This window comes from Phalacrocorax carbo, chromosome 2, assembly GCF_963921805.1.
Source record: "Phalacrocorax carbo chromosome 2, bPhaCar2.1, whole genome shotgun sequence".
Lineage (NCBI taxonomy): Eukaryota > Metazoa > Chordata > Aves > Suliformes > Phalacrocoracidae > Phalacrocorax > Phalacrocorax carbo.
The window spans coordinates 26,362,779-26,376,562 of NC_087514.1; the positions used below are offsets into that span (position 1 = coordinate 26,362,779).

A 13,784-nucleotide genomic window follows, 5' to 3' on the forward strand; every position below is an offset into this window, starting at 1 on the left:
TATCCTTGGATGTAAGAGATCTTGTAGTTTCTTACAAGACGATACACCTTTAAATAGGAGGAAAAATTTATAATAAGCAAGATGTGGCTATATGTTAATATAGCTACAATATTTTTTTAATGACTTTGTATAAACAGTCAATGCCGAGCCATACGAGAATTTGCCATGAAGGAGTGGCTCATACTGACTCTGTGCTCCAAATCTATCTAATAAATATTGCTATTTTAGTGTCATTGTTATAAATAATTTTATGGAATGAATGCACACTGTTTTGTTCAGTTCACATGGTGGTTTTGTTCAGTTTTCAGTGTAAATTTATACTTGTTCTAACAGTATAAAAATCTTTCTTCTAGGTACAAAACTAATTCACATTTGCATTTTTAATGCTAAGTAAAATGATGAATAGTGATGAAAGATCTAATTTTAAAACAATAGTTATAAATCAAAGGAAGTGTCAAGACCTCAATAAAAACAAATGTTGAGTATCATGTATTGATAATTAAAAAATCAATGAGTAAAAAACAACTAAACAAACCTTAGCACTTCAGAGCTTTCAAGAACAGTGTAAGCACCTACTAACATTCATATATCACCCCAGGCATTGGTAGCTGCCCCTATTTCAGAGAGGTAAGAAGGAGAGAAAGGGACAGAACAGGGTGATTTACCCATGGTCAGAGAGATGAGTGTTCAAGTCAATGTTAGATTTCAGAAGTTCCTGACTCCCTTTCCGTGCTCAAACCACAGTCCTTTTTTTGCAGGGTGGGAGTAGGAGGAAGCAAAGGGGAACAGGGTAGGTTTCCCGTGCTTTGTTTTGAGGAACCCAATTTTCACAACTTTCCTGATAGAAAGAGTTTGGTTCCAACTTTTGCCTGGATTCCCTTCTAGTTTTTCACCTGCTATCAGGTCTTCTGTTTTCCAGCTGAGACTTTGAAGAAGGGTTCCATGTGGAAAGCAAAATTGGAAATAAAAGCTTTCTGAAAATAAACCTTTCCCAAGTCTGAAAACCACTTTTAAGAGTGTAAATTGTCATGTCAGCAAAGTGCTATTCACAGCTAGGATCTTTCCACTCTTTTCCCCTCTTTACAGATAATTAGAAAAAGGGTCAGACAGAAAAGTCTCACGCAGTTGAGCAGCCTGTAACAGTGAGTGAGGTGGTATGTGTGATGTCAGGGGAGATTACAGTTTATGAGGATAAGACAACAGCTGACAAGAACAACAGAAATTTAAAATGTTTTATATTTAACATTTGTAATAATTATTTCACAGTCTAAAATGAATGCAATTAATAAAATGCCCTACCCATTGCTACCTACCTGATAGGAATCATATTAATACTAGGGAGAAAATAGTTCAAGTTCTTGCATTCAGGAGAACCCTAGTACTGGCACAGGTTGCCCACTGTCCTGGTTTCAGCTGGGATAGAGTTAAATTTCTTCGTAGTAGCTAGTATGGGACTATGTTTTGGATTTTTGCTGGAAACAGTGGTGATAATGTGGAGATGTTTTAGGTGTTGATAAGTAGCACTTACACTGGCCAAGGACTTTTTCAGCTCCCCGTGCTCTGCTGGGTGCACAAGAAGCTGGGAGGGGGCACAGCTGGGACAGCTGACCCAAACTGACCAACGGGATATTCCATACCATATGACGTCATGCTCAGTATATAAAGCTGGGGAAGAAGAAGGAAGGGGGGGACACGTTTGGAGTGATGGCGTTTGTCTTCCCAAGTAACCGTTACGCATGATGGAGCCCTGCTTTCCTGGAGATGGCTGAACTCCTGCCTGCCCGTGGGAAGTGGTGAAATAATTCCTTGTTTTGCTTTGCTTCCGTGCGCAGCTTTTGCTTTACCTATTAAACTGTCTTTATCTCAACCAATGAGTTGCCTCACTTTTACTCTTCCGGTTCCCTCCCCCGTCCCACCAGGGGGGAGTGAGCGAGCAGCTGCGTGGTGCTTGGTTGCTGACTAGGACTAAACCACGACACCAAGAGAGGTGGTAGATGCCCCATCCCTAGAAACATTCAAGGTCATGTTGGACGGGGCTCTGAGCAACCTGATCTAGTCGAAGATGTCCCTGCTCACTGCAGGGTGGTTGGACTAGATGACCTCTGAAGGTCCCTCCCAACCCAAACCATTCTATGATTATATAGTAAGTCACTGTGGTCTATAGGAATAAAAAGGTGTATTATAACACTATTCTGTAAAAATTCTACATTCCAAAGTTTTCAAGAAAACTAATGCTTTAAAAGTCTTTGTACTTCTACCATTAAATAATATACAGCGCATATAAAAAGAGTGTTGGGATCATCACTTCTGGGAAAAGTGAGTATATCACACTACTATAACTAAAAACTTGCATCAAGTAAGTTACCTGATGTACCTTATATATAAAAAAGGGCATTTTTAAAAGTAGTGTCCATGTGTCATGGCAATATTCCAAGTTCCTTTAACTCTGGTTATAAATGTTTGTTTGAGACCTTATAGAGTTCTTTAAGCTTGTCAAACTTTGACCCCCACTCTTGGAGGTAATCATAATTTAGATCTTCATCACCACTAATGGAGTCTAAGGAACTAAGGCTCCCTGCCAGAGAACCTTGCCCTTCTAAGCAGTAAAAATGAATAGTGTCAGCTGGAAGACTCTGTAGATCATTGTCTGCATCCCAGATGATTTTAGAAACATATTCCTTGAAGTCTGGGACACTGGTAACAGCTGATGTTGATTGTTTCTGAAGTGCATGTTTTGGGAGCGAGTCTCTTTTTGGGCCAGTGGTTGTCCTGGAGCATGGAGCAGCTGCCCTCAAGGAGAAGCAGGGAATGGTATGGAGAGGTTTCTTCAGTTCATCTATATTGTAAGCATTCTGGAAGAAAAAAGAATGCAAATATCAGAGAGAAACAGCACAAAAGAAAACAGGTCAGATCATCCAAATCCTTTTGCGTAATGGTAGTCTTCAGCTAAAGCAAGAGCACTGTGTCCAGAGCAGCCCTCTCAAAGGTGGCCACAGATGACCAGGATCGTGAAAGGTACAGATTGGGTTGAAATAGAAGCCTCCCAGTCTGTAGTACTTCAGGTAAAAATAAAATAAATTTTAAAAAAAAAAAGCCAAGTGGATAAGGACAATAAGTTAAATAAAAGGTCTGAAAAAGGAAGCTGAGGAGAGGTTGGATTTGCAGACTGTATTGAAGCTGCATCATACCTGGTCACGTTCTCCTCCTCCTTCTTCATTATAATTGAAGACATTTTCTCTAACATCTTCCCAGCTTTCACGCTCTTCAGGAATGTGGTAAATTCCTCCTTTCCGAAACCCGGAACTTCCCCACTGACTCCACACTGTGTAGGAGACCAAGAGAGCTGGAAGAAATAAAGACACATATTTGTTATATGACAAAGTATGATGCATGACAAACAAGTGGTTATATGACTCCTGAGATATTAAATCAACTCTTAATTTGACAACCAAATTCCCAGGTAAGAGATGCGTAATTGTTAATATATAAACAACTTAAATTCAGGAATGTAAAGAATTATCTATGTATATTACATCATAAACTTCATTAAAAGGGTATTTTACTCACCTAAAGGAATCCATTTAAATAGAAGGCATTTTGGCCAATCTCTGGCCTTTCATCAATCCTGAGTAAATAAGATACCCAAAGTAAGTAAAACACTGTTTTAATGAAGGGTACAACTGTAATATAATCATGGAGTCTCTACTATTCTGAGATGTGTATGCAGTTTTTCTTTATCAATATGAGAAAGAGTTTTATGGTGTTAGTAACCTTTCAGCCACAGTGTGTCTGAAACTGGACACACTGTGAACATTTGTTTCTGCCCCGCACTCTTAACGAGGCTTGCCTGTTAAGATCCTAAACTTTCTAGAGACAGATCTCTGCCTTCTTAATATATGAATAGCATGTACTAGCTGTAGATCCTACCTAATATAAATGTACGGGCTCAGGGCAGGTGGGAGTTTCAGATGGATGTGTCTGCACACAGATTTGCATGCATAGATGGAAAGCTCTTACTTTATTGAAAATAAGTGATTGAAAATAAGTGATTCTGAAAGAGAGAAGTCCTAAATTTGTTTGAACTGCCTTCAAAGCAAGTAAACCATAAGTATGTGCTGATATCTGTCTCTTAGGATCCTCACATGAACTCCCAACTGGTGTCTCCAGAAAAAGTGGAACACTGACCACAACATCCAAAGGTAAAGCACACTTGATTCAATGGAGCAAGGTACAAGATTAAAAAGAATGAAATAAAGCACTTGCTTTCCTACCTAGGAAGACAAGGAGGCACATGCTGATTGCCAGAATAGAGCCAGAGCTGAGTCCAACGGGCCTTCCAGCCTTCACCTGGCTAATTTCACACCATCTTCCCTTGTAACCTTCGGGGCACTGGCAGATAGTCTTGTCTTGGGATTGAGCCACACAGGTACCCCCATTCCTACAGGTCCAGTGTCCACAAGGTGATGAGGTACAGTGTCGGAGCCCTGTAAGGCTGTCAGTCACTTCTACTTTCCCGGATGGACACCTGAACAACAAAAGCAGAAGATATCTTTTAGGCAAGCAAAGCACCTGGAGTTGTATGTTCTTTTGTGCAAAGTTTGTTACTATTTCTTTAAAGCCAATAATTAAAGTCTTTTCAAGCAAACCACAAACCCACACAGAGTATGAAATAGATGTAAACTCTAACATAGTGAGCTAGTAGGCTTATGAAAACATGAACATATGTTCTGCTTTCCCTATCCAGAAGATATGCAGAAAAGCTTCACTCCTTCATTAAAAAAGTGATCCATCAGCTTCTGAAAAGACTAACCCTTTTTCTAAAGGCATGCTCAAAACCCCTAGAAAAAAATGAATGCCCGAGATCAATGGGGTTAGCAAGCACTTAGTATAAGCTTTGCAATGTTCATCTGGGCCTTCGGGAAAGAGATGTCATTGACCTCCTCAGAATGACCCATCTTGTCTTTTAGGACTTTAATCAGAAGATAAAGTGATTTTTTCTGATATGTAATTGGAGAGGCCATGCAGGAATGCTGAGAGAAGCACAGACCTGCTTTCCACAATCCAAAGAAGAAATACCAATGAATAAATGGAAAAGCCTCCATATTGTTCTTTCACAAGTAGACTGAATAAAGGAGTGTCTCAAGGAACACTTAAGACCATCTCACAGCCTCTTTCAGCAGTGAATCACCACGCCTCAGAAGTGCCAAATCTTGGCTGATTTGAAGGAATGCCAGTGGCACCTTCTCCCAGTCTCACATGTATCTATGCTTGGTTTTTTTGAACAAAAATGCCTATATTTTGATTTGTATATTTTAATATATCTTTTGAAAATTTTCCTGAAAGAGTGGATCTTCTTCAAGGAATTGATTGTGTAGGATACCAGCTGGTGGGCATTGGTTTTGGCCCTGGGCAGCAAATTTTAGAATCCAGTTTTGTGACAGTCTAATTCTGCAGTTCTCATTGTTTCATATGAAGTATGATGAATTTCAATTTATTTACAGAAAATATATGTAAATATATATTGTATATGCAATATATATTATATACATACATACACACAATATATATGTATATGCTATATCACAGTATATACATTTTCACAGAGATAAGGAGAGATGAAAGCGTCTGCAATCCACCTTTTATCAAAGGGCATTTCACTTCCTCACTGGCTGGTAATCTTCTCACCATGGAAAAAATGATGGAGTAAATAGGTTCCATATAAGACTTGCAGGAAGAGGCAAGTTTGGCCCATGCTGGGAGATGAGGTGGAGAGCAGGATTTGTCCTTGGATGCCCCTCTCTGGCCAGCAGCACCAGGGAGTTTCACTGTTAGAAGCAAGTTGCCTGAACTAAGGTAGAAATAAAGAGCTTCCCAACCACCCCAGATGAAAAAGCTTGATGTACCGGCATTCGTATTTTCTCCACAGGTCTACACAAAGAAAAGGGCTGTAACAGGGCTGGCTGCTGCAGGCACTGGAATGGCATCCCATCGTGACACCTTGCCGCCTCAGAATTAGGCCAAACTCCGTGCTTTTGCCCTCGACAAGAAGCGACTGACCATTCAGCTGGACATCACGCATACAACCTGCATCAAAGCAGGGGAGTATACAGAGAAATACATTGAACTAACAGCTCCCCCACCTCAAGCCTTGCCCCCAGCACATATGCAGGAGATCTTAGAGCGTTGTAAAACACTTAAAATATTTTTTAGAAAGATCCTCATACTGCTTATCAGTTTTATTTTAGAAGAGTTACAGAACATGTGTCTATGTGCCCTGGCTGATCTACAGCTTGATAATACTTCTCCAGGACGGTTTGGTTGTACCAATGCAATGATTTAGCAGAACTGTGCTATGAACCAGAACAGCTCCACTAAATTAATCTAGATTTAAAATACAGTCTTAGAAGTGGGTCTGAATGAGAAGCAACAGAATGGAAGAAGCTGTCTTCTGTTGAGCCACATCTCTAAGTCCCAGCACCCCACACCAGGAAATAGAGTGCGTAATGAATTGCTTTGCAAATCCTTCTCCTCCCACCAGGAGGTGTTGTGTCTGTTCCTTAAACCCTTCCAAGGCAAAAAGGGAGTGAAGATTGCAGCATGAGTTCCCTGTTTCATGGGTCTCTGGCATGGGAAATAAAAATCTAAAGTGGTATCTTTCAATATCTACAGGAAATGTCACATCTTCACTAGGACCAGATACAACAGCAAATAGAGAGTTGAACATTAGCTCTGAATTCCCTAGTAGAGGAGATGGGATTTCATGAGCATAGTATTCTCCACAGGAATTCTAACCTGTGTTTTAGAGTCTCCAATACACTCAAAGACCCCCCCCTTTCAGGCTTTAATTCCCTCCTTTTGGGAACTCATCATATCACGTACCTTGAAAATCACTCTCTGAGTGACTGGGAAGGCGGTTTCCTAGCACAATGCTTGCCCAATCCATTTCAAACCATCTATTCGTACCTAAGACAGAGGTCACTTCCTGATCACCTCCACCACTGTTAACGCGCAAGGTAAATTCGTTGTTGTAGCGCTCCATGGTCAGAAGAACCCACTGGCCATTGTTTATACGTAATGTCCTCATTCTCAGAGAGTGACTTTTGTCCCCCAAGCTGAAGTTAACACTAAAGAAACCCTCAACCACCTAGAAGACAACAATAAAAACATTTAGTAACAGAATTGCACTTCAAAATGTTATTACAGTGTTCTGCCTCATGAAATGGACCTGAGTTTTTAAAAACCAAGAGTACCATTTTCATTTAAGTGCTTTATTCCCAGATAAAAGTTACCACAAGAAAACTGCAAGTCCAGGGATTATCAGCCTTTTTCTTTACAGGCCACTCTCTCCTCTAACTTGGAATAGTTAGGTGCTCTCTGGCTGATATAATCCAGACAGCTTTTTCAACAGCAGCAGAAATGTAGAGACAAGTTTTATAACTGGAGACAGAGGCAACAGGAAAAGGCAAACAGGACAAAACAATCTTCCCTATTCATGTGTATTACATGCACTCACCTGTACTTTTTGCAGTGAAACAGCAAGAATCTATACTCTAAAAGGGTAATAGTGAGGAGTACAACACAAATGAGAGTAGTTACCCTCACGTGGAAAATTCTTGCTCTTTATTACATTAAAGAATAGGTGTCCTTAATCAGAAAATGCATCTTTTTCTCTTTTTGGGGTACTCCATGACAAATTAAGAGCACTGAAACAGAACGGCATTTGGTCTGCTCACCTCTAGTTGGATGTATTCACTCCAATCTGCAGAGGCCAAGCTGAGAAGGGTGCTGTGGGAGATACGGGTGCGCACCATCAGCTGGATCTGAGTGCTGTGAGTGCTGAGGTTGCTTCTCGGCTCATAATGGATCCAACTGTCCCTTCCAAAAGCCCATTCTGGAAGAACTAAGCACAACACACACAAAACCAAAGCAAAACACTCAGAAATTACGGCTCCCTCAGATCTCTACTGCTGAAGAATTAACAAACTCTGAATGCCAGAATTTTAGTTCTTAAGAAGCTTTGACAACATAATGAAGCATCATGGAAAGCGTCCCCCACCCCCATGGGAATTAAGAGAAAAAGAATAAACAAAGGATACAGAATTCGGGTAGGAAAGGGACAATTAGATAATTACTCTAACATTCTGCCTCTTACAAGCTGCACATTCTACCCAGTCACTCCTACGCTAAGTCAGCTAACTCCTTTTTTTTTCAAGATCTGAAACATGTCTTCCAGTAAAGTAGCTGGTATTGATCTGAAGACAAAAAAAGGAAGAGAATCTCATGTTTCTTTCAGTAACCCTCACTGTTAGAAAATATGCACTTTACTTCCCATTCCAGTTGGCACAAGAGAAACCCTGGGGGCTGGCACAGGGTCAAAGTTATAATATGTAATTTTTTTATTTACGAAGAGGGATTAGGTCAATGCTTATTATCTTAATTAGGGCAAATGCACTGAAAGTCATTCTTTCCCCATCATCCTGGGGAATCCATCTGAGAGTCACCCAGCAGAGTGTGATGAAGTTGCACTGCACACTTTTATAGAAATCAAAGACCGCTAAACAACCCTGACCTTGGTGCTCTTATGCAGCATTTCAGGCACCAACTGCAGTCTTACTACCTGACAGCAATCCTAGATCTGCTTGTTCTGGACACAGGTTAGTTGAAAAAAGACAGTTCTTCTTACCAGATAAAGATATAGTCCAAGTTAGTGACTAGACAGGAAGAACGCTGGGTCACCAACAGCTAATCTGAGGTCAGTGTCACACAAGTAGAAATCCAAGAACTGCCCAGCTGATGCTGAGGCAGTTAGACTGATTCCCAGGACATGAAATATCAAATGATCGAGAGACTTCATTTCTGCACTCTTTTCCTCTCACTGTTTCTTCTGTCTCTTTTATTTCTTCAAGCATATTTTCTTTTCTTCTCTAGCTCATTCCATTCATATTATTCTTCCTAGCCCACTGTTCTCTCTTGTTCACCATCTCTGCAGCTACAGGCTGTAACTGGTGCGCAGGGATAGATTTGCTTGGGACACTTCAGTGATTCCTGTCCCCAGCTGTCTGCTCCTTGCTGCAAGCATGGCTCAGCCATTCATAAAGCACCAGCTGAACACCAGCATTTTGCAGCCCAATATATTAGAAGAAGCTGGAACCAATTGAATTTTTCCCATTGCATCAGGATCTGACTTATGGATTTCAAGTAATTACTTTCTGAGCACTTAGTTTGTCCCACAGTGGTGAGGGGTAGGACCCAATATAGCAGTTGGGATTGTGAACCAGCATCCCAAGATAACACGAAACAGAATAAGATTTAAATGTAGGCATATGTTTGTAAATCAGTATCATCTGTCTGCAAAATGTTAATACAAATAACTGAATTGTATTAGCCATTTCTGTGGTCATTATAAACACTTTAAACAGGGAAGGCTCCAGGCCTAGAGTGTGCCAGTCCTCACCCTGTTGGACAGACTCAGCTGAGTAATTTACTGTCATGCCTTTTAAGTGTTGTGTGGTACATGGAGAAAGGAAGAGAGGGTCTGGCTGCCTGCATAGGGTATTATTGTTCTGTATACAAGAAGGAAAAGTAAGCTCAGTGAGCTGAAAGCATGCGTGTAATACACCACCAGTCCTGTCTGTTAATCATAGCACATTGATTCAACCCTAGCTTGCATGTGCTCCTTTCCAGCTGATAACTGCTGCTCATCCTCACCTGTAGCTCATTCAAACTACAGGATAGAGGGGACTAATTCTCTTTCAACACTACACAAACGCCCCAAAGTTATGGGGCACTGGTGGTCATTATAGACTGTTATGATCAATCCCATCGTTTGTACCTTGTACCTAGAGGTACCTGTAACTCACTTCTGATTTCTGCTTCAGAGCAATGGATGCTGAAAGTGTTAAGATACGGAAGACAGAGCCAACTTCAAGTGTGTGCCCCCTGTACCCTGAACATGGCTGTGGGCTACTAGGAGTTAAATAATTTATTTCCTAAATTTTTGAATTGTGCTAAAATTTTGCACTTTCTTACAATGTCTCCAAGGTTTTCATTATCCACTCTTGCATGCTTTTGTTGTCTGATATGTATTTCCTGCTGCTTTTTACAGGATAACTTGTTTGCTGGAGCCAGCCTTATATCATGTCCCCACATGCACCCACTGCTGTGCTCTAGGGGCATTGCACAACCTTCCATTCATTCCAGTGACAGATGCAAATGCAAGTACCCCCATTTTATAGATGGAAAATAGGGCCTGAGGATAACTTGAGGGTTATGCCCCCAGGTTTTACAAAGGCAACATACCAAGCTGGCAACCTCATCACTCTTATAACCACTGCAAGGTGACAAATAGTACCATGTTCATTAAACTACATTTTGTGATCAATATGATCAGAGGAAGAAGGCACAATGTAGAATGTTTCATCTTTCACCACTCAGAGATAAGATGCTGTGATGAAAAGGAAAAATAACCCATCTGACCACTTGCCCTCTCTGCAAAGCAAAGCAGGTCTCAACAAGACCCCCATCTGTGACATTATCTTTTTTCAAAAAGAGTTAGAAGAATCTTTACATCACTGCAGATCTAAACCATTCCCAGAGTACAGCATGGTCTTATTACACTACTCAGTTCAAAGTTGTGGCAAATTTAGAGTCATATGTTTGATGCTGTTCCCACAGATCCTCACCATGAACTTCTCCCTAGAACTTGCAGTACCTTTCTCACATGCTGGTCCAGCATATCCTGGGGAACAGTCACAGCGAAAGAAATCCCAACCACCAACACACTTGCCATGGGCGCCACAGGAGGCCATCTCACCACTCTGACACATTTCATCTGTAAGGACACAGCCTGGAGCGCTGTTCAAGGACTCTGCAGGGTGCTCTAAATCATAGACCTGGAAAAGGACACAGAGAAGCATGACGTAACGTGTCTACCATTAACAGCAGTAGACCCAAGACTGGTCTTAGTAGCCCTACCTTACTGTCAACAATGACATTGCGTATGCAGCCAACAAACCCTCTGAAGTGCCTTTGTGAACCATGGTAAGGCAAAGTCTTCTTAACTCCACCCAGCTGCAGGGGCTGATGGCCACTGAAGAGCTTACCCATGCTGAAGGGAAGGGAGGGAAAGAAAGAATTAGTGGCATGGAAAATACAGCAACTTGGCTGTTTTTCCCCCCTTTTTCCTTAGCTCTTTTGAGTAATTATGTTCCTAGTTCTCGTTGGTTTGTTTTTTGGGTTTTTTTACCTTTGAGATCCCACAGTCTCTCCAGAGGCTTCACAGGAGGACAGATCCATGTGGGAGATCTTCTTAATGACACCGTTATTGTCTTTAACTGAGACATTTACACAGTGGTCAAGAATCAGCTTCACTCTCTAGAGAAAGACATTATGTAAAACAATTGCATCCAGAGACGTGTATACACTTTAATTATACATTTTCTTTCACTTAGCAGAAGGGGGAATAGTAACTAGCAATTACAGTGCAGGAAACTATATTAAAATAATAAAACACATCCACATACTAATCTGGAAGGTTATTGCATATGGCATATAACTAAGGAGCCACACAAAACAAAGATCTGACTCTACCATGACCAAGCCAAGTCACTGACATGGTAGGAAGAAGATGGGATTTTCTCAGAGTTTTCTGCCAAATGAGAACCCAGAGAGACAATCTAGCAGAGCAGATGGTCTGCCAGGCTCCCCATCCCAGATCCTGATATGACTCCCAGCTTGCCTTATGCAGGAGAGGAGGGGGGAGCCTAGCAGATGCCTTCCCCAGTGTTACATCAGCAAGATGTTCCCCTTACACAAAAGCATATCTACTCTTGTGCTGCATTCCTACATTGGTGGGGCAGGGCTTCCCACTCACAGAAATTATGGATATTTCAGTCCCCCAGTCCAGGAAGCATTTAGCCTCTGGATTATCACAGTTCTATAGTCTAACAGGATCATTAAACGAAGAAAATAGCAGGGCCAGTTTTAAAATTGGATTGGACTTCTCCAGGTCTTGTTCTGCTTCACTGCTTCAAGACTAAGAGGACACCTGAGCTGACAAACTTCAGTCCCTGCTGTTGCAGAGATGATGAAAGACTGATTGATTAAAGAGCTTTACAGGCGGGAGGAAGGATTTGGAAGGAATAACGAGGTACATGAATTAGTGCTTCCACAGGATATTCCATATTTACACTTGCCTTTCCATCATTTATAATTTTAATATTGTGCCAGCGGCGATCTGCAACATTAACTTTTCGTGACAGTTGCAGGAAAAGCACACCAGAGCTGTGGCTCACAGTCAGCAACGGGACACCACCGGAGAGCTCTGCAAAGGAAAGACTCTTACTGGATATGTGCTAACCATGTTCCCACTCAAACTCAGTTGAAACAACTGATGCAGTTAGATTTTAATTGGAGGAGTTTTTTAGACAGCTTAAAAAACCCAGCTCCTAACACAATGACACAGGATACAAACTGGGCATGCTGACAAATTGTTCTGCATTTTCTTATTCTCTAGAAGTAACTTTTCTTAAAAAAACCCTATCAACTCTAAGTAGAATCTCACCTTCACACAAACACAAAGGACAAATACTCTTTAAGTTGCTAACCTAATGCCATGAAGCCTTCTTGTTCTCCAGGCTGCCCTCGCGCCACTGGTCCATGGTACAACAGAAGGCCATTGGCAACTTCGGTGATAAACTCTAAGGAGATTCGGCTCTCAAAGCAAGGCTTAAGAGGAGGGAACCAGGCATAACCATGCCCTCTGAAGCTGTGTTTTGTCTGCTGGCAGTCTGGTCCATGGAAATTTGCAGAACACTTGCATCTATTAAAAAAAAATAAATAAAAGCAAATATCCACCATCCAAGCAGAAGCCGCAAAGAGCTCTTCCCACAGCAGGACCCTCCAACTTTAAACACAGGAGCTCATGTTGCCTAGGCCATAGTGTGGGTTAAGCACAAGCAAAACTGTCATAAAATGTTCCCTATTGACTTGTTTGTATAAACACAATTTAGCTTTTGTTCTAAATGATAGTATGTCTATACAAGGCTAATTCTGTGAACGAATGACAGAGATTATGTAATATACAAAGCACCTGAAAACCTCTAATCTCTTCAGCAAAGATAAGAAAGCCACTTTTCACTAGGCTTAGTTATCAGCTTGTTCAAAGACTTTATAATGTTGACAGGGAAAGCAAAGGAAGGGTGTGGGAAAGTAATATTACCCAGAAAAAGTGAGAATAGGGATGACAGTCATAGATCTTGATAACTTCACTCTTATTGCAAGCTACTTACTGGTTTATTTCCTTTACGCTATCAAAAATAGATCATTGGGGTTCTTTCCTTAATACCCTGGGGATTCTGTAGAAAAGAGTAATCACGGCATGACAATAACAAAAACTGCAAGAGGGAAACTAAAGGAGCAACAAAAATGGGCAGGAGGACAAGGAGGAAAAACAGTTGGGCCCCTTTTTCTTAGTTTCTACTTCTCATAGATTAATAGTACCTAACGAGAGCAGAGTGACAGGGGTAGGATGCAGAAAAAGATCACTCAGAAAAAACCCACTGAAAATGGAGCAGAAGTAAAGAAGCATCGGAGTTGAGCAAACGATAGGTAGTAGAACCTACCAAGATTTTTTGGGCAGCAAAATTTCCCTGGCTGATTACATCCGAGCAGCAATGTCAGACGCAGATCTTGACTATGACCAGGGCTTCTGCAACATCATTCTGAATCCTATCAACCCTATCAAGGGTTCTTAGCAGAGGCTGGCTCATTATTTCTGCTTTCCT

The 13,784-nt window shown here is 41.2% G+C and overlaps 1 protein-coding gene across 1 annotated transcript in view; it reads right to left on the reverse strand.

The window, feature by feature from the left end:
- Positions 1-1,811: 1,811 nt before the first annotated feature.
- The window catches only part of LOC104046010 (neural-cadherin), a 42,339-nt gene continuing 30,366 nt past the window's right edge, over positions 1,812-13,784 (reverse strand). Inside the window, exons 22-32 of the mRNA XM_064442381.1 lie at positions 12,606-12,820; positions 12,191-12,322; positions 11,246-11,369; positions 10,975-11,107; positions 10,712-10,892; positions 7,734-7,900; positions 6,880-7,144; positions 5,904-6,084; positions 4,272-4,525; positions 3,189-3,343; positions 1,812-2,852 (exon numbers count right to left, since the gene is read on the reverse strand). Of these exons, the coding sequence (XP_064298451.1) occupies positions 2,451-2,852; positions 3,189-3,343; positions 4,272-4,525; positions 5,904-6,084; positions 6,880-7,144; positions 7,734-7,900; positions 10,712-10,892; positions 10,975-11,107; positions 11,246-11,369; positions 12,191-12,322; positions 12,606-12,820 (2,209 nt within the window). The 3' untranslated portion in view covers positions 1,812-2,450. The remainder of the gene's footprint in view (positions 2,853-3,188; positions 3,344-4,271; positions 4,526-5,903; positions 6,085-6,879; positions 7,145-7,733; positions 7,901-10,711; positions 10,893-10,974; positions 11,108-11,245; positions 11,370-12,190; positions 12,323-12,605; positions 12,821-13,784) is intronic.